The 18,564-nt window shown below is 36.0% G+C and overlaps 1 protein-coding gene across 3 annotated transcripts; it reads left to right on the top strand.

The window, feature by feature from the left end:
* The first annotated feature begins 63 nt into the window (after positions 1 to 63).
* lgals8a (galectin 8a) lies at positions 64 to 18,281 on the top strand. 3 transcript variants are annotated; one of them, XM_079583968.1, is made up of 9 exons: positions 64 to 232; positions 423 to 511; positions 5,436 to 5,646; positions 7,763 to 7,891; positions 8,151 to 8,201; positions 9,540 to 9,566; positions 16,640 to 16,728; positions 16,874 to 17,039; positions 17,227 to 18,281. In XM_079583968.1, the coding sequence occupies exons 1-9, from the start codon at positions 194 to 196 to the stop codon at positions 17,374 to 17,376; spliced, it is 951 nt and encodes a 316-aa protein (XP_079440094.1). In that variant the 5' UTR covers positions 64 to 193; the 3' UTR covers positions 17,377 to 18,281. The 3 variants fall into 3 exon arrangements, with proteins under 3 accessions (XP_079440094.1, XP_079440095.1, XP_079440096.1); XM_079583969.1 differs by having other exon boundaries at positions 89 to 232; positions 7,763 to 7,882; positions 17,227 to 18,271; XM_079583970.1 differs by lacking the exon at positions 9,540 to 9,566 and having other exon boundaries at positions 89 to 232; positions 17,227 to 18,271.
* The last annotated feature ends 283 nt before the right edge of the window (positions 18,282 to 18,564 follow it).

Below are 18,564 nucleotides of genomic sequence, written 5' to 3'. Positions count from 1 at the left end.
TTACTGAACGCGTCGGGCTCACATCGCACTTTGATTGGTCACTAAACGCGTCGCGCTCACATCGATCGCGCTTTGATTGGTCACTGGACACATGCGGAAGTGAAAGTGCAGATTGCGTTTATATTTTCTTCCTCAGCTGGTGATTAACTCGTAAAACAGCTTATAAAGAAACTTTCTGAACAGCATCGTTAATATGTCTGTCGCAAATGCGAAACAAACAATAACGAATCCAGTAAGATTTAACGTTACCCTACTTATACGTTTTGCTTATAATATGGGTCACTATGTTAACGTTAGACGGATAAGTTAGTTTAGACTTCAACTGTTTATATGTCAATGAAAGCGTTAATTGTTGTATCTTGTTGACTTATAAGGTTGGACAAACTGAGTCATTGTGTCTCTATGTCAATTTCTGCCTGTAGACGATTCCTTATGCTGGGACCATCCTAGGCGGACTTCATCCCGGAGAGATGGTTCTCATCCAGGGCAGTGTCCCCAGTGACTCCGACAGGTGAGATAGTGGGTTAGTTCACCCAAATATGAAAATTACCACAATAGTACAAGGGAACATAAAGCAAAAACAACAAACTAACACATAGACAACAACAATAAATAGTACCACAATAGTACCAGGAAACCGTACAAAAGCAACAAAACAAACATAAGAACAACATCAATAAATAGTACTACAATAGTACCAGGGAACTTAATGCAAAAATAAGAAAACCTCACTAGGATAACATAAAAAAAAATAGTACTACAATAGTACCATCAATAAATAGTACTATAATAGCACCATAGAACATAGTGCAAAAGCAACAAAACAATCACAAGGACAACATCAATAAATAATACCACATAGAACCAATAGTACCAGAGAACATAATGCATAGCAACCAAACAACCACAATGTCAACATCAATAAGAAAACAAAACAACCAAAGATGATTATGTACACTAGCAATAATGATTGCACCTAATGCTAATTAATTTCTTCTTCTCTATATTTTTCAAAAATCTTTAGTTTGTATTTATACTTGAAATGATTGATGTTTGAACATCGTTTCATCTCTATCTCTAAATTATTCCACAATTGAACCCCCTTAACTCTAGGACTAAAACTTTTCAGAGTTGTACTATGTTTCTGCGTCCTAAAGTTTAATTCATCACGTAACTCATAACCACCAGTACGGTCTTGGAACCTTTTTTGTATTTTACTTGGTAACAATTTGTACCTAGCTTTACATAGCATTTGTAATAATTGGTACTCAACAATGTCCTGAAACTTCATAATTTTAGATCTTAAAAATAATGAATTTGTGTGTTCCGAAAACCCAACTTTATGGATCAAACGAATAACTCTTTTTTGTAACATAACAATTGGTTTTAATGTACTTTTATACGTACTACCCCATACCACAGAACAATAATGTAAGTGAGGCAAAATCAGAGAACAGTAAAGAGTATATAGAGCTTTGATGTTTAAAATATGCTTTAGCTTTGCAATTACTGAAATGCTTCTAGATATTTTAGTAATTAAATATTTAATATGAGAGTTCCAAGTTATTCTATCATCTATAATAACTCCAAGGAACTTAATTTCATGCACCCGCTCTATATCAGCATTCGTTATTTCATCTATCTGGATTATTTCCTGAGCATTATAATTACCTTTACCAAATATCATCATTTTACTTTTAGTCAGATTTAGTGATAATTTGTTTTGTTTGAACCACTTGTTAACACGTTTAAGTTCCATGTTAACAATTTGACACAGTTGATGTAAATTGTCTCCAGATGCAAAAATATTTGTATCATCTGCAAACAAAATAAATTTAAGTATTTCAGATGTTTTGCAGATATCATTTATAAACATTAAACAATTTAGGGCCTAGAATGGAACCTTGAGGTAGACCACACACAATTTCTTGACAACTTGACTGATAATCATCTATTTTCACACATTGTTTTCTATTTTTTAAATAACTAGTAACCCACTGTAGTGCAACCCCTCTAATCCCATACTGTCCTAGCTTTTTAATTAATATATCATAATTTATTGTGTCAAATGCCTTACTTAAGTCAATAAATAACCCTATTGCATGTTTCTTACTATCTACAGCATTCGTTATTTCATCAATTATGTCAAAGAGAGCATGTGAAGTTGAACAATTATTCCTAAAACCAAACTGATTATCTTAGAGTAGTTTATTTCTTTCAATAAAGCTATCAAGTCTAGAATTGAAAACTTTCTCTAAGATTTTTGAGAACTGCGGTAAAAGGGAAACAAGCCTATAGTTAGTAAAGAGATGCTTGTCTCCTGCCTTAAACAAAGGAATCACTTTCGCTACTTTCATGCTATCAGGAAATTGTCCAGTTTGCAATGATAAGTTGCAAATATATGTTAAAGACTTATAGATACTATCAATTACACTTTTTAAGGTCTTCATATCTATATCATTATTATAATCTGTAGAGGTTTTATTTTTACACCCTCGAACAATGTCCTGTCCAGTATCTCATTTTCATCAACAGGTTTAAGAAACAATGTTTTAGGATTTGTGAGTATTAACTCACCATCATCGTTCTCAACATTTGCAATTTTTACAGCAAGGTTCGGGCCAACATCTACAAAGAATTTATTAAATGTATTGACTACTGTATTCATATTGTTTATAGTTTTATCTTCATCTCTAAAATATTGTGGATAATTAATTACTCTAGGTTTATTTCTAATTAAACTATTTAAGATATTCCACAAGCCTTTTATATTATTCTTGTTGCTGTCTAACAGTTTGTTGTAATAATCCTGTTTACATTTCCTTATAATACCTGTTAATTTGTTTTTATATATCTTGTATTTATTCTCTGTTTCTTTAGTTCTAATCTTTATAAACTTTTTAAAAAGTAAAAAAAATTTCTTACAGGCATTTAACAATCCTTTAGACATCCATCTGTTTTCTTCACATTTTCCTTTTTTACAGTATTTTTTTATTGGGCAATTTTTATCATAGAATTTCTTAAATACACGCACAAACTCATCATATGCCTTATAAATGTCATTCTCTCTGTAAATAGTACTCCAATCGTGCGTCAATAGATCATCTTTAAATGCCTCAATAGATTTCTCTGTTTTTATCCTTCTAAACCAGAACATGGTATCTTCTTCATTTTTTGGATATTCATTTTTATGTAATACAAAAACTGGAAGATGATCACTAATATCATTTATCATTAATCCACTGACTATATTACTTTCTATTTCATTGGAAAAAATATTAACAATTAAAGTAGCACTATGGCTTGTAATTCTTGGTTTAGTTATTAAAGGAAACAAACCTATACTAAATAGAGTGTTAATAAAATCATCAGTCTTTTTATGTTTATTTGGGTTCAATAGATCGATGTTAAAATCACCCCCAACAAACATGATTTTCTGATTTAAATGTGAAAAGTGCTCCTCCATCCATTCATTAAACACATCTATATTAGACCCCGGAGTTCTATAAATGCAGCTTACAATAATATTTTTCTTTTTCTTCTTTAAGCTTTATAATGGGAGTGAATAGAGCCTGACATTTTTAAGCCCAAAAAAAGTGCATCCATGATTCATCATTAAAGTAATTCATACGGCTCCAGGGGTTAATAAAGGTCTTCAGAAGGGCAGTTTAGGGTCAGAGGTCACTCTTCCGCCAGAACTAGACTTGTGTACGGCTGTTAAGCCAGTGATTATAGTTTAAAATGTTTTAAATATGGATATTTTTCTTACTAAAACGCATTGCTTTGCTTCTGAAGGCCTTTATTAACCCCTGGAGCCGTACAGAATACTTTTATGAGGGATGGATGCACTTTTTTGAGCTTCAAAATCTCAGGCTCTATTCACTCCCATTATAAAGCTTGGAAGAGCCAGGATATTTGTTTTAATATAACTCAGATTGTGTTTGGCTGAAAGAAGAAACTCATATACACCTAGCATGGCTTGAGGGTGAGTAAATTATGGGATAGGCTAAAAAAAATTTAACATAAAAAATACATGGGGTGAACTAACCCTGTGCATGTCACTGCAGTCCCTAGACAGAAAGTACTTGAGGTAGTCCTGTAACAGTTGAGGTGGAAGGGGTCTTTCTAGTTATAAGCCAACTTCCTCTTTGTATTGAAAATGCTGACTTTACTCATGCAGGGAAATATATCAATAGAAATAAGAGATGATAGAAGCACCAAACTTTTTTCATGGCCATTTTTGGCCCGTAAAACATATTTCACACACTTTTACTGAACAGTGGAAATCACTAGATTTATTAACTTTTTAAACTTATTTCTTTTTTCTGAAATGAAACGTCATTTCCAATCTTTGGGTTTTTTTTTTTTTTTTTTTGAGAACATTCTGTGATGAAAATGACATTTTGGTCATACTTTAGATTAGGCTCCAATTCTCAATATTTTAACTTACTATTAGTATTAACTACGACTTTTGCCTCAATAAACTCCTAATTACTGCTTATTAATAGTTAAGTTTATGTATTGGGTTGGATTAAGGGATGTAGAATATGGTCATGCAAAATAAGGCATTAATATGTGCTTTATAAGTACTAATAAACAGAGAATATTGTAGTAATATACAACAGTTGTTAGTAATAAACAACTAGTTAATAGTGAGAATTGGACCAACTCTTAATTCCTAATTTCATAGCAAGCATTTTATGTATCTTATTTACACAATTAATTTATATTTTCACATAATGTAATCTTAATTTTCCTCACACATCGCATGACTTATATCTCATCTCCATTATGCTTATCATTTACACCATTGTCTCTTTGGTAACCAAGTACAGTAATGTTTGAAAACACTTTATTAGTGGTAAAATTGTTGGTCAAATTAAAAATGATGGTACAAAAGTTTGTGGAAATAAAAAAAGTGGAAAGATTTGGTTACACTTTGTTTTAAGCTGTCATTGTTACAGTGTAATTACATATTTAAGTACTGATTAATATTAATTAACTACATGTCCTTACTATAGGGTTAGGGTTTGGTTGAGGGTTAGTTGCATGTAATTATGCATAATTTACTGTTATTAAGTACATGAAACGTGTAATAAGGACACTTTAAAATAAAGTGTTACCAAAGATTTATATAATTTTCACACAAATTGAAGTAGTTTATTTTATTCTTTGCTTAGATCATCAGTCATTGCCATATATTAAGATTGAAAGTCTGCGTGCTGAACAGGGGTAAAAAAAACAAAATCCATTGATAAAATCTATTCATAAAAATAAATGATGACGGTATGGTCAAAGTTTCCAAGATGGTTAACAAACATATAACAAAAAGAATACATTTGAAATCTGTTGAAACACTGTTTATGTGTTCAAATCGCATTTGAATTGTATCCACATCCAGTCCAAACAGTGAGAATCTGTAAACTGTCTTGCAGGTTTCAGGTCGAACTAACCTGCGGGAGCAGCGTGAAGCCTCGGGCAGATGTGGCTTTTCATTTCAATCCTCGCTTCAAGCGCTCTCCCTACATCGTCTGTAACACGCTGCAGAAGGAGAACTGGGAAAAAGAGGAGATCCACTACCTGATGCCCTTCAAGCATGGCGCTGCCTTTGAGATCATCATACTCGTACAGAAAGATTTGTTTAAGGTTATAAACTTGCGTTTTATTTTTCCTCCTTTGTTCAGTGGCATCTATCTCTGGTGCCATACGATGTCAGCTTCAATCTCATTCTCTTGTTTGAAATGGTTCATTAGCAACATTATATTACCTGTATATACTGTATAAAGTTAAAGGTGAAGTGGGTAATTTTTGGATGTTAAAGGTGCAGTAAGCGAATTTAATTTATTTTTTTGCTGTTGAGCGGGATCAGACCGATAACCACAACACACTAGTAGCCAATCAGCAGTAGGGGGCGTGTCCACTCATGACAGGGGAGGAGAGAGAGTGAGCAAGAGGGAGATTTGAAGAAAGACTGTAGAAAGAGAGATGGCTGAGAGACATTACAAAATAGAAAAGGTCAAAAGAAGGGTTATGATCAGGCAAGAGCTTTAGGACCCGTGGTAATATTAGAAAGGCTTTCCAGTGCTGGAGATTTCAGGCGGTAAGGCCTGAAAACGGACGCAGTGGTTCCTCCATACATGAGTAACATTGGGTTTACAGAACCAAGATATACTGTAGTTGTAATATTAGCTCAGTTTTAAGTGTCATTGTTTTTCTGGAACTCCTGGAGACTAACAACCAACTCTTGCTTGTATAGACTCCTGTGTACTATGTGTTAATTTTTTTGTTCTTGCTTGTCATTCGTTTGTCATGAGACATCTGCTTTTGCATTGTGTGTTCGTTCATTTTGGGGGCGGAGCAATGAAGGGAGGGGTGTGTTTGTTTGGGTTGATTTCAGATATCAACAGTGTTTCTTACTGCACTTTTAAAATACTTTCTCCTTAATATGCAGCAGGTAAGCTGTCCCCGAAAGTGTAAACGCGGTAACTCTGTGGATCAAAACATTAGACGTGTTTTGAGATGCCAAACAGACGAGAGTAGGCGGCTGCAGTCAGGGGAGAAATAAAAAATTCACATAGAGATCTATGCAACTTAGCAAAAGCAGATACCGCATGTTGAACGAATGCATTTGAAATACTGCTGCTTTTGTACCTAATTCAGTGCATCTAATATTTTAGTTCAAGGAGGTCAATTGAGTTTAAAGGAATAGTTAACTTCAAAATGAAAATACTGTCATCATTTACTCACCCTCAAGTTGTTTCAAACCTGTATGAGTTTCTTTCCTCTGCTGAACACAAAGGAAGATATTTTGAAGAATGTCAGTAAGCAAACAGTTGATGGACATTGACTTCAATAGTAGGAAAACAAATATAATGGAAGTCAATGGGGTCTGTCAACTGTTTGGTTACTGACATTCTTCAAAATATCTTCCTTTGTGTTGAGCAGAAGAAAGAAACTCATACAGGTTTGAAACAACTTGAGGGTGAGTAAATGATGACAGTATTTTCATTTTGAAGTTAACTATTCCTTTAACTCTCAAAAGCTTTGTCTTGTCCATCTTTCCATGATTTCAGAAATATGATTAAAATTACATAATTCTGAAGGGATGTGGTAATTAAAGGAGATGGGAAGAAAAAATTTAACTTCAATGTATTTACATTCACTTGCACAACTTTTTCGTTTCAGGGTTAGGCATACTTGGGGATGGAAATAATATGAGATGGAAGGAAAAACTATATTTCATATATTTTGCTAGCAAGTGAAAAGTTTCTTTAGGAAAGTTTGAGAGAACACAAAAGGTTTGCTAACTTTCTCGAGGGAATGCAAAATTGTCACAAGCAAACACTAAAGCATTGAAATAAAATGTTTTACTCCCATCTCATACCGAATTCATCACTGTCCTTTTAGGACATATATATAATTCTATAGAGGTTGTACTTTATTCTCACACATTAAATATAAAAGTAGAGTTAATGGACTATCATTTTAGATAAGTATTTCTAAGCCAATGAGAGGTGTGCCGTCAGCAAGTCATTTCCCATCGTGTTTTTAATACGCATGCTTTCAGTTGATGGCACTCTCTCAAACATGAGTTTGTTAGTTCTTCATAAGAAGTGGAAGTGCTCAGGAAAAATGTTGTGATTGGCCAGACGGATTTGCTGAGCAAATCTCAAATTTGCCGGAAGTTCGTCAGGGTTTTGCCAGGCTACAAATGACCTGTTTGTTTTTAAAATAAGCATATAGTTTGTTTAATCTCCTCCAGGTGGCGGTAAACGGCTCTCATCTGCTGGAGTACAGGCACAGGTTAGAGCTCAAGAAGGTGGACACGCTGGCTGTATCAGGGAAGGTTCAGATTCAGGCCATTGGGTTCATTCCCAGTTCAGTGAGTAAGGTAACATGCTTTTTTCTTTTTATTCGAATTCCAAACATTTAAAGAACATTTTTGCATTAAAGTAGGCTGAAAACTGACAGATAAATGCACAAATATTGTCAATATAGTATATGTAAAGAATAGTATTAGATCAGTTGTAGACTGTAGGTCAGGGGCACATGATGCACACCCTGTTTATTTGATCAGCACATTTACTGTTTATGATGTGGTTGGTAGTGCATTTTTGGATGGAAACATGATGATGTGATATTTTTTTCAGAACCCAATCACACCTACAAACGTTGTTCTGAGCAAAAGATCACTGCCTTATGTAAGTGACTACGCTGATGTTGTTTTTAGTCGTGTTTTTTTAATTTGTATATATACAGTGGGGAGAACAAGTATTTGATACACTGCCGATTTTGCAGGTTTTTCCACTTACAAGGCATGTAGAAGTCTGTAATTTTTATCATAGGTACTCTTCAACTGTGCATGGTGCCCCGATCGAGGGAGATTGACCGTCATCTTGAACTTCTTCCATTTTCTAATAATTGTGCCAACAGTTGTTGCCTTCTCACCAAGCTGCTTGCCTATTGTCCTGTAGCCCACCCCAGCCTTGTGCAGGTCTACAATTGTATCCCTGATGCCCTTACACAGCTCTCTGGTCTTGGCCATTGTGGAGAGTTTGGAGTCTGTTTGATTGAGTGTGTGGACAGGTGTCTTTTATACAGGTAACAAGTTCAAACAGGTGCAGTTAATACAGGTAATGAGTGGACAGGAGGGCTTCTTAAAGAAAAACTAACAGGTCTGTGAGAGCCGGAATTCTTACTGGTTGGTAGGTGATCAGATACTTATGTCATGCAATAAAATGCAAATTAATTATTTAAAAATCATACAATGTGATTTTCAGGATTTTTGTTCCGTCTCTCACAGTTGAAGTGTACCTATGATAAAAATTACAGACCTCTACATGCTTTGTAAGTAGGAAAACCTGCAAAATCGGCAGTGTATGAAATACTTGTTCTCCCCACTGTATGCACACTACTGTTCAAAAGTTCGGGATTAGTACGATTTTAGTAATGTTTTTGAAAGAAGTCACTTCATGATCACCAAGGCTGCACGTTTAGTTGGTCAAAAAGACAGTAAAAACACTAATATTGCGAAATAGTATTACAATTTAACTGTTTTTCTCTTTTAATATATTTTATAATGTAATTTATTCCTGTGAATGTTAAGTTGAGTTTTCAGCATCATTACTCCAGTCTTCAGTGTCACATGATCCTTCAAAATCATTCTGATATGATTTGATGGTCAAGAAACATTTATTATTAATATCAGTGTTGAAAACAGTTGTGCTGCTTAGTATTTTTGTGGAAACAAAAATACCGGGGTTTTTTTTCTGGATTCCTTGATTAATAAACAATTAAAAAGAACAGCATTTATTTGCAGTAAAATGTAAACATTTTGATTAATTTAATGTGACCTTGCTGATTAAATGTATTAATTTCGTTCAAAACAAATGCATATTAATGACCTCAAACTTTTGTACCGTAGTGTGTGTGCACGTGTGTGTGTTAGTGAAGTGATTTGTATCTTTGTTTTGCAGTCAAATAGATAGTTTAGCTGAAGCTATTTAATTATAACGTTCCCCTCCTCTTTCATCCAATAGTCAGTCGTGTCGGAGTCAGGTGACACGGTGAGTACATGTCAGACTGAATCATTTCCTAAAGGGCAAACATGAAATTGTTTTCACATGCAGTTTTTATCTGGTAGTATTACTTTTGACTACAGATCAAACTGGATAACTCGATTTCAGAATGATTGAAATCAAATTGAGGTGGGTGCCTCACAGTCTGGACAGAAACCAGGTCATTTGACCCCTAAATCAGGCCTTTACAGCATCAACTTACTTATCTGGGACTTTTAGGTAGACTACAATCTCAAGAAATTGTGTATAGTGTCTTATTGTTAATGGACAAGCATCACTATAACTATTGCTCAATCATGAATTTTAATTTTTGGGTGAACTATCCCATTAAGTAGAAGTGTGCCATTATTTTTCTAAGTAATCAGACTTAAAATTTTCTCCTAGCAAATTATGACATGGGCAAAAATAATCACTTACACTTATACCATGACCTAACTAGATGTGATTTGATCATTTCTTCCATGCAAATCTGAGATTTGTTCTCACCAACCATGATGAAGGAGATGACATTTTGTCAATGGCTTGGTTTCTGTTCCTACAGCGTGGCTTAGGGATCAACCATCAGAAAACTCTAACAACCAGCTAACAATGCCCTGGGAACCACCTTTAACACCATAACAGATGCCTTAGCAACACCTTAGCAAACATACAGTATTGCAATGCACTTGGAACATCTTAAGGTAGAGATCTTCAGCCCTGCTTCTGGAGACCCACTGTCAAGTCAAGTCACCATTATTTATATAGAGCTTTTTACAATACAGATTGTATCAAAGCAGCTTCACAGTAATAACATGAAAGTAATACAACAAAGTTTGTTTGCGTCATCATTCACCTTAAGTAAGGCAGATCAATAATATTGTTGAATATTAAATGTCCCCAACCACTTCAACATATTCTCCATGAAATATTCGTTTTGGATTTATCTAGTTTTGAGAGTTTACACTGAAAAAATGCTGTTTTGTAAGAGTGTCACCAAATGTCACCATCTAAGCAAGTCAAAACTGTCCTGTGAAGTTTATATCAAACCTGAATGTGATTTCCAAGCATTCCTGGTGGCGCTGTAAGGCTTTAAGCCTTCAAGATAATACTCTGGACACTAGGAAAGGAGACCAGAGGATTTTTTTTCTTTAATGGATGTCAATGGAGGATAGGCTTCACTATGCTGAATAAACCACTTTTGTGGGAAAACAGCTTATCATTTAATGAATTGACAGCCTATCGGCTAATCTTCAACATGTTCTCCATGAAATATTCATTTTGGATTTATCTAGTTTACATCGAAAAAATGCTGTTTTATAAGAGAAGTCACAGACAAGTTTGCGACAGTTTGGAGTTTACAGCCACTCTCATTCATTTCTATGGTATCTGCAAACAGTGACTGACTGTCACACAACTCTAAACGAATGTGATTGGTTTTTAAAGGCACACACGTTATGCTCGTCCTTCGGATGAGACGTTAAACCGAGATCCTGACTCTCTAAGGTCATTAAAAATCCCAAGATGTCCTTCGAAAAAGAGTCGGGGTGTAACCCCGGCATCCTGGCCAAAATATGCCCAGTGGCCTCTGTCCATCATGGCCTCCTAATCATCCCCATATACTGATTGGCTTCATCACTGTCTCCTCTCCACCAAAAAGCTGGTGTGTGGTGGGCGTTCTGGCGCAATATGGCTGCCGTCGCATCAATCAAGTGGATGCTGCACATTGGTGGTGGTTGAGGAGATTCCCCCTTCTATGTAAAGCGCTTTGAGGTCTCAGAAAAAGCGCTATATAAATGTAACAAATTTCCCCAATGGTAGAGCCAGGGAACCTCGTATCTCTCAATAATATGGCATGGCTGCGTCCAAAATCCCATACTCTCTTGAGTAGGTACTTGTTTTGAATAAGTACTTTGTGACTATATAGTATGAATGTAATCTGGACGTACTACATTCGCCATGTTGTCATTATTGACGTACCAGCATCAGTCGCTTCACCTCCATTCATAAATCCTCTCCCTTGTCCATCTTATACACACTTCAGGATCTCGCCTGTCAAGTCAAGTCACCTTCATTTATATAGCGCTTTTAACAATATAGATTGTATCAAAGCAGCTTTACAGTGATGATAGGAAATTAAAGTAACAGCGATTGTTTTGGCTTTACAGCAGCTCTAGATTAAAGTTATTGTCCAGCTAAAGTTAGATTTTATGGATTCATTTCCGTCGCAACGATCATTAGTTATTAACTTAGGGGCCACTAACATGACACCGTTCGAACAGAAAATCCTTAATGCGATTCGGCCGCTCATTTGCACAAAACAGTGCCTAGTGTCTCGAGAACGCAAACCATGAAATAAGTTCCAAGGTACAAGCCATGAAAAATTTATAATACAGCATTTTTTTCATCGCTTCCGCATAGCCACGTGAACCGGAATTATTCCGACAACGTTTTATCTGTACAGAGGTAAAGGGAAGGGAGGGAGGCCTTCACAGGGGAGAGACTAGTAAACACTTCAGGACTGTGTTGTCGTGTCCAGGCACAGGTCCTTCATCAGATCCGGATACGGCCTGGATCCGGCGGACTGCGGTGAACCTCTGGATAAACAGAGAGACTAATATTAGCGTAGACGCCATCCTTCTTATAATGTACGAAGTACATCAGGATTTATGGGAAGTGTTCCCGGTTCCGGCTGATCTAATCTATGCAGCCTAACATTGAGTTATGGAAGTCTATGGACTAGTTGCACGTGGCTGTCATTTTGGATTTCTGAACAGCGAGTGTGTGGTTAGACACTTCCGGTTTCGCATTATGCCCGGTGCAGGGAGCCGGAGAAAGCCGAAAATGACCTTTTATAGTTGTTTATAGAATAAATTATATAACTTAAAATACTGCCAAGATCCATATTACTATCACATGAGCCAATGGCAATTAAATGCACGGATGCATAGTCAGATTAATGAATGAAATGCAACTGTTCACGAACAGAAGATTGTATTGGACTCATGCTGCATACGCAATGACAATTATGGCAACTGTAAATATAGTTACAACTATGATTAGAGTTGTTAAATAAAATACCCCATGAACATTCACACGTTTGCCCTGTGATAGGCTAAAATTTATCTCCATAAATACTATTTTCTCAATTCTGCGTATATATTTTAACTTACTCAATCAATATTATCATCACATATTTTACATTTACATTTTTAACTGTAGGTAACGTTACCACAAAAATGTACTATAAGTTTGTGTATATTTTGCACGTAGTAAAATACTGTTTGCGCTGCTTATAAACACCATACAGATAATGATTTATGAAACAGATGCTCTTTACTCATCTCACTTGCACAAAATAAATGCAGTAATAGAAAGCATAGAAACTCACAGGTGAAATACACAGAAAATGATATGCATTTAAAAATTTGGTCAGTTTGAAGTCATCCCCCCTGTTACTTTATTGTAACGTGACGAAACGGTACATATAACGGCACACAACAATGAAGTGATGAGGCGGTCACCCTCCGAAAGGCAAGTTGCCTCTCTTGAATCCTAAAAACACTCATTGTGAAAAATGATCTCTCTAGTAATGGAACTCGGTCGCTGTTGTCTCTTGCTCTCGCTGTCTCCCGCTCTCGCTGTCAGATCACCGGAAGTACTGGCCCGCACACTCAGGGTTCGAACGTCAACGGTCGCTATTTTGAGCACGGAGCGAATAATGTGTTATGTGTATGCTAGGCCAAAGAGATGTGTTTTTAGTCTAGATTTGAACTGACAGAGTGTGTCTGCTTCCCGGACAATGTTAGGAAGATTGACCCAAAGTTTTGGTGCTAAATAGGAAAAGGATCTACCGCCAGCAGTCGATTTTGATATTCTAGGTATTATCAACTGGCCGGAATTTTGAGATCGCAATAGGCGTGAAGGACTATAATGCGTTAAGAGCTCGCTCAAGTACTGGGGAGCTAAACCATTTAGCGCTTTAAGTAATCAACAATATTTTAAAATGTATATGATATTTAATAGGGAGCCAATGCAGATTTGACAGAACCGGGCAAATATGGTCATACTTCCTAGTTCTGGTAAGAACTCGAGCTGCTGCATTTTGGACCAGCTGTAGTTTGTTTATTAAGCGTGCAGGGCAACCACCCATAATAGCATTACAATAATCTAGCCTTGATGTCATGAACGCATTAACTAATTGTTCTGCATTTTTCATTGAGAGCATATTACGTAATTTAGATATATTTTTAAGATGAAAAAATGCGGTTTTACAGATACTAGAAACGTGACTTTCAAAAGAAAGATTGGTATCAAAAAAGCACACCCATGATCCTAACCGACGACGAAGACTTGACAGAGCAGCCATCGAGTACTCTAGGTTATTACGTGAGGACGTTTTTTGTCCAATAATTTGTTCAATAAATTTTTTTTTTTCAGAATTAATTAGTAGGAAATTACTAGTCATCCAATTTTTTATATCAGCTATGCATTCCGTTAATTTTGTGAATTGGTAAGTTTCGTCAGGGCGTGAAGAAATATAGAGCTGAGTATCATCAGCATAAAAGTGAAAACTAATGCCATGCTTCCTAATGATATCTCCTAAGAGTAGCATGTACAGAGTGAACAGCAACGGTCTTAGTACTGAGCCTTGTGGTACGCCATACTGAACTTTTGATCGATAAGACATCTCTTCATTTACTGCTACAAACTGATAACGGTCAGATAAGTATGATTTAAACCATGCTAGTGCAATTCCACTAATGCCAACATAATTTTGGAGTCTATTTAAAAGAATGTTGTGGTCGATAGTGTCAAATGCAGCACTAAGATCGAGTAACACTAATAGAGAGATACAACCACGATCGAATGATGAGAGCAAATCATTTGTGACTCTAATGAGAGCTGTCTCAGTACTATGTACGGTCTAAATCCTGATTGAAAATCCTCGCAGATATCATTTCTTGCTAAAAAAGGAATCTAGTTGTGAAGATACTGCCTACTGATACTGTTGAGTTTTTTTAACAAGCGGTTTAATCATAGCCAGCTTAAAAGTGTTTGGTACGTATACTAATGACAAAGATGAATAAATTATATTAAGAAGAGGATCTATGACCTCTGGAAGCATCTCTTTCAGTAGCTTAGTCGGTATCGGGTCTAACATACATGTTGTCGATTTAGATGATTTAACGAGTTTAGAAAATTCTTCCTCTCCTATAGCAATGAATGAATCAAATTTGTCCTTAAGGAGACTACAATGCACTGCCTGATGCAATACTGTAGTAGACGGTTGCATTGTTATAATTTTCTCCCTAATATTATCAATCTTGTAAGTAAAGAAGTTCATAAAGTCATTACTGCTGTGCTTCTTGGAAACATCTGGGCTTGAAGCTTTAGCCAGTTTCAAATAAATACCTAGGGTTTTGTTTATTTTCTTCTAATAGGGTTGAATAATAAGCAGATCTAGCAGCTTTTAAAGCCTCTCTGTATGCAACCATGCTCTCTTTCCATGAAATGCAAAATACCTCTAGTTTTGTTTTCTTCCAGTTGCGCTCCATTTTTGTGGCTGCTCTCTTAAGGGCCTGAGTGTGCTCATTGTACCACGGCGTTGGACTATTTTCTTTAATCTTCTTTAAACGCAAAGGAGCAACTGTGTCTAAAGTACTGGAAAAGAGAGAGTTAAAACTTTGTCGCAATATCGAGTTCTTATATGCTATCTGGGATGTTGAGATGATGAAACTGATCAGGAAGATTAGTAATAAAGCAATCTTTAGTGGCAAAAGTTATAGGTCTAACATATTTGTAACACGGACTCGGCTTTGCAGCCTTGGCTAAATTAAGTTTACACAAGACTAGATAATGATCTGAGATGTCATCGCTCTGCTGCAGAATTTCAACGGCATCAACATTTATTCCATGTGATAATATTAGATCTAGAGTATGATTACGACAATGAGTAGGTCCTGACACGTGTTGTCTAACTCCAATAGAGTTCAGAATGTCTTTAAATGCCAATCCAAATGTGTCTTTTTCGTTATCTACATGTTAAAATCACCAACAATTAGGGCTTTATCTGCTGCCAGTACTAACTCTGATAGAAAGTCTGCAAATTATTTGATAAAGTCTGTATGGTACCCTGGTGGCCTGTATACAGTAGCCAGCACAAATCTCAAACGTGATTTATCATTTACACTAAATATTGGTCGGTTAAGCCAGTCTGTCTGCTTCCTGACCTGATCCCCAGATTGTCATGCTTGAGCTCTAAGACTATGTGCCAAATTACTAGAGAGAAGAGCAGCACCTTCCCAGGAGGGGTGAATACCATCTCTTTTCAACAGTTCAGGTCTGCCCCAAAAACTGTTCCAATTGTCTATGAATTCTATATTATTTTGAAGAAGTCAGTCATCTGGCTACTCTTTTATGAGTACTGTGAATTCAGACATACTACTTTTGCTATAGACTCTTTTTCGCCTACTATATGGGAAGTATGTGATTTGGGATGCAGTCCATCTCTGTCCTAAATAACTTGATGTGCTGCTTCAGGTGTGTTTGGTTAGGGTTGTAGCTAAACTCTGCAGGACAGCGGGTCTCCAGGAGCAGGGTTGAAGACTGCCTTAAAGGTTGAATACACTACACGAATTTGCAGAGATTTTTGCCCTGTTTGCATTCTGGACGAGTCGGAGCCAGTTGTAGTTAACAGATTTCACAGGAAATCGAGTAGTTTATGATAGTTTCAACATATTTGATATTTTGAGCAGATTTTTTACACATTGTTTTTGTTTGTCATGCACCTTTTAGCAACAAGGCAACATTCTGCATTAGTTTGCAGTTGTTGGAACGACTTGAAAAGTCTAGTAGTGTGTGATCCTCAGTTGTTCGGTGCATGAGGCCCACAATGGCCTACAATTGGGATCTGTTTTGATTTTAAAAGTCGTGTAGTGTATTTCATCCTTTAGTGACTGGTAATAATAGCTGTGATTTATTATTGTGGTTAGTGGACACAGTAAAATCCAGTGTCACCGGTGGTTTTGGTAAATTGCACTTTGTCCTGCTGAATCTGAAAGATGTGTCCCTTTTCTCTCCAGAGTCTTCCTTTTAGGAGCAAACTTGCGAAAGGATTGCATCCAGGAGACTCTATTATGGTGAAGGGGCAGATCACTGGTTCCCCAAAGAAGTATGAGAAGAAAACAACCAGCAGGAATAACACTGGAATATTATAGATATATAATATATAATTAATGCTTTTTTTAAAAATGTTTTAACCCATTTCTCATTAAATTATGTATTGGTGTCTTCTATATCTTCCTTTATCCCCATAGTTTCTCGGTGAACTTACGCATCAGTAACTCAGAGGACATTGCTTTTCACTTAAACCCTCGTTTCAAAACTGGATCCTTCGTTCGAAACTCTTTCCTGTGGGGTTGCTGGGGGTCCGAGGAGCTCTCCCTCTCCAGCTTTCCCTTCTCACCTGGTCAATACTTTGAGGTATCAGACATTTCCTTTCATTAATGGTGTGTTCACACTTGTAGTCACGGTTCTCTCAGTGTATATCTGTGAAGATACAGGATGGAGGCCATGATTTAGTTGGAAATTTCATCAGTTCCTGCATGTGCATCTTATCCATTGTAGCTTTGTATAACTCTGACTTCTACCTCATGCCCTTCCATGGCAGATGATCATCCTGTGTGACGCTCAGGAGTTTAAAGTGGCAGTAAACGGCTTCCACCAGCTGAGTTACAAGCACCGCGTGCAGGATCTGAATTGTGTGGATGTGCTAGAGATTAAGGGAGATCTAGAGCTCAAGGATGTCAAGATGTGGTGAGCAGCTCCAGCCTGAAGACAATTCCCATGTTTTCTCCAACCAATTATATTTAATCAACCTGTGACTCCTGTGGCTATGCTAATTGCAACTTTTTTAACTACCTTGTTCAAGTTGTGATATGAAAGTGGACTAGTATGCTTGACCTGGAGTTTGGTCTGTTTACATTTTTATGTCACTATCACTGTTTAATCTGTCTTTAACTTCTACTCCTCAACCACTTTATCTAACTATTAGCACAATTGAAATAGGGCTGCACATCGCTTATATCGCTTTAGCATCAATATCGCAACATGGTTGTAATGGTCAAAAATGGTTGAGGACAACGGACATAACAGATGGATGGAAAAAACTCCCATCTGGCAGGATATTAATGGTTGTGCGACAGACTGTCTGTCTGTCCGTCTTTCTGTCCGGCCATTTGTTTCAGAATCAACCAAACTAATTCCAGGCTTTTGCAATTACAGATTTACAGGGCAGATAAACATACCCATCCTGATCCAACCATAAACCTTTTCAATAACGAGTATAATAATTGAAGTTGAGTTTTTAAAAAAATATTTAATTTTCCTTTCTGCAGGTGTAATTTTACATCAGAGAAGCAGATGATTGGCTAATGAAGCCTGCACTAATGCATTGGCATGATAGCCTTAAAGGATTATCAAATCAATAATCACGTTCGCCATTAAGTTCCAGAAACTTATAATAAGTAAAACCTTGTTTTGTTCTTTTTTTTTTTTTTTTTGCAGATCTATGCAATATTCCAATGGCCTACAATTACTTTTTGCTACTAATAGTTTTAAGAATTGTCTGGTAATTTGTGATATATTATAAAATATATAAATATCATTTGTTTTGTTTTTTCCTTTGAGATCTGTTGATCAATGTACCGGTATTAGAAATATTATAATATAATAAAAAAATATAATATATACCTTTTACAATGTCTAGTAGTTACAGTTTTGTTTTGTGATGTTTTTTTCAATCCATCTGGATTTAGGAATCTCAGTAGAAAGCATTAACAATGTAAAGCCTGACATGAAATAAGAATCAGAAAAATATATATATTTTTTTATATATATATATATATACTTCTTCATGCGTAATTGAAATCATTAAGTTATGTGAACTTGTCAATTCCACATAACTTATTTTTTTTTAGTTATACATGGTTTATTTACTTTAAAAAAA

This window comes from Phoxinus phoxinus, assembly GCF_949152265.1.
Source record: "Phoxinus phoxinus genome assembly, chromosome: 16".
NCBI lineage: Eukaryota > Metazoa > Chordata > Actinopteri > Cypriniformes > Leuciscidae > Phoxinus > Phoxinus phoxinus.
Note: the sequence above shows the minus strand (reverse complement) of the source record. Positions and strands in the feature narration are given on the sequence as shown.

What these genes read in the sequence shown, in the direction of transcription:
- lgals8a (XM_079583968.1), top strand. Translation starts at nt 194, where the DNA reads ATGTCTGTCGCAAATGCGAAACAAACAATAACGAATCCA. An exon ending in GTCCCCAGTGACTCCGACAG is followed by an intron (nt 512 to 5,435) that starts GTGAGATAGTGG and finishes ACTGTCTTGCAG; the next exon opens with GTTTCAGGTCGAACTAACCT. An exon ending in ATCACTGGTTCCCCAAAGAA is followed by an intron (nt 16,729 to 16,873) that starts GTATGAGAAGAA and finishes TTATCCCCATAG; the next exon opens with TTTCTCGGTGAACTTACGCA.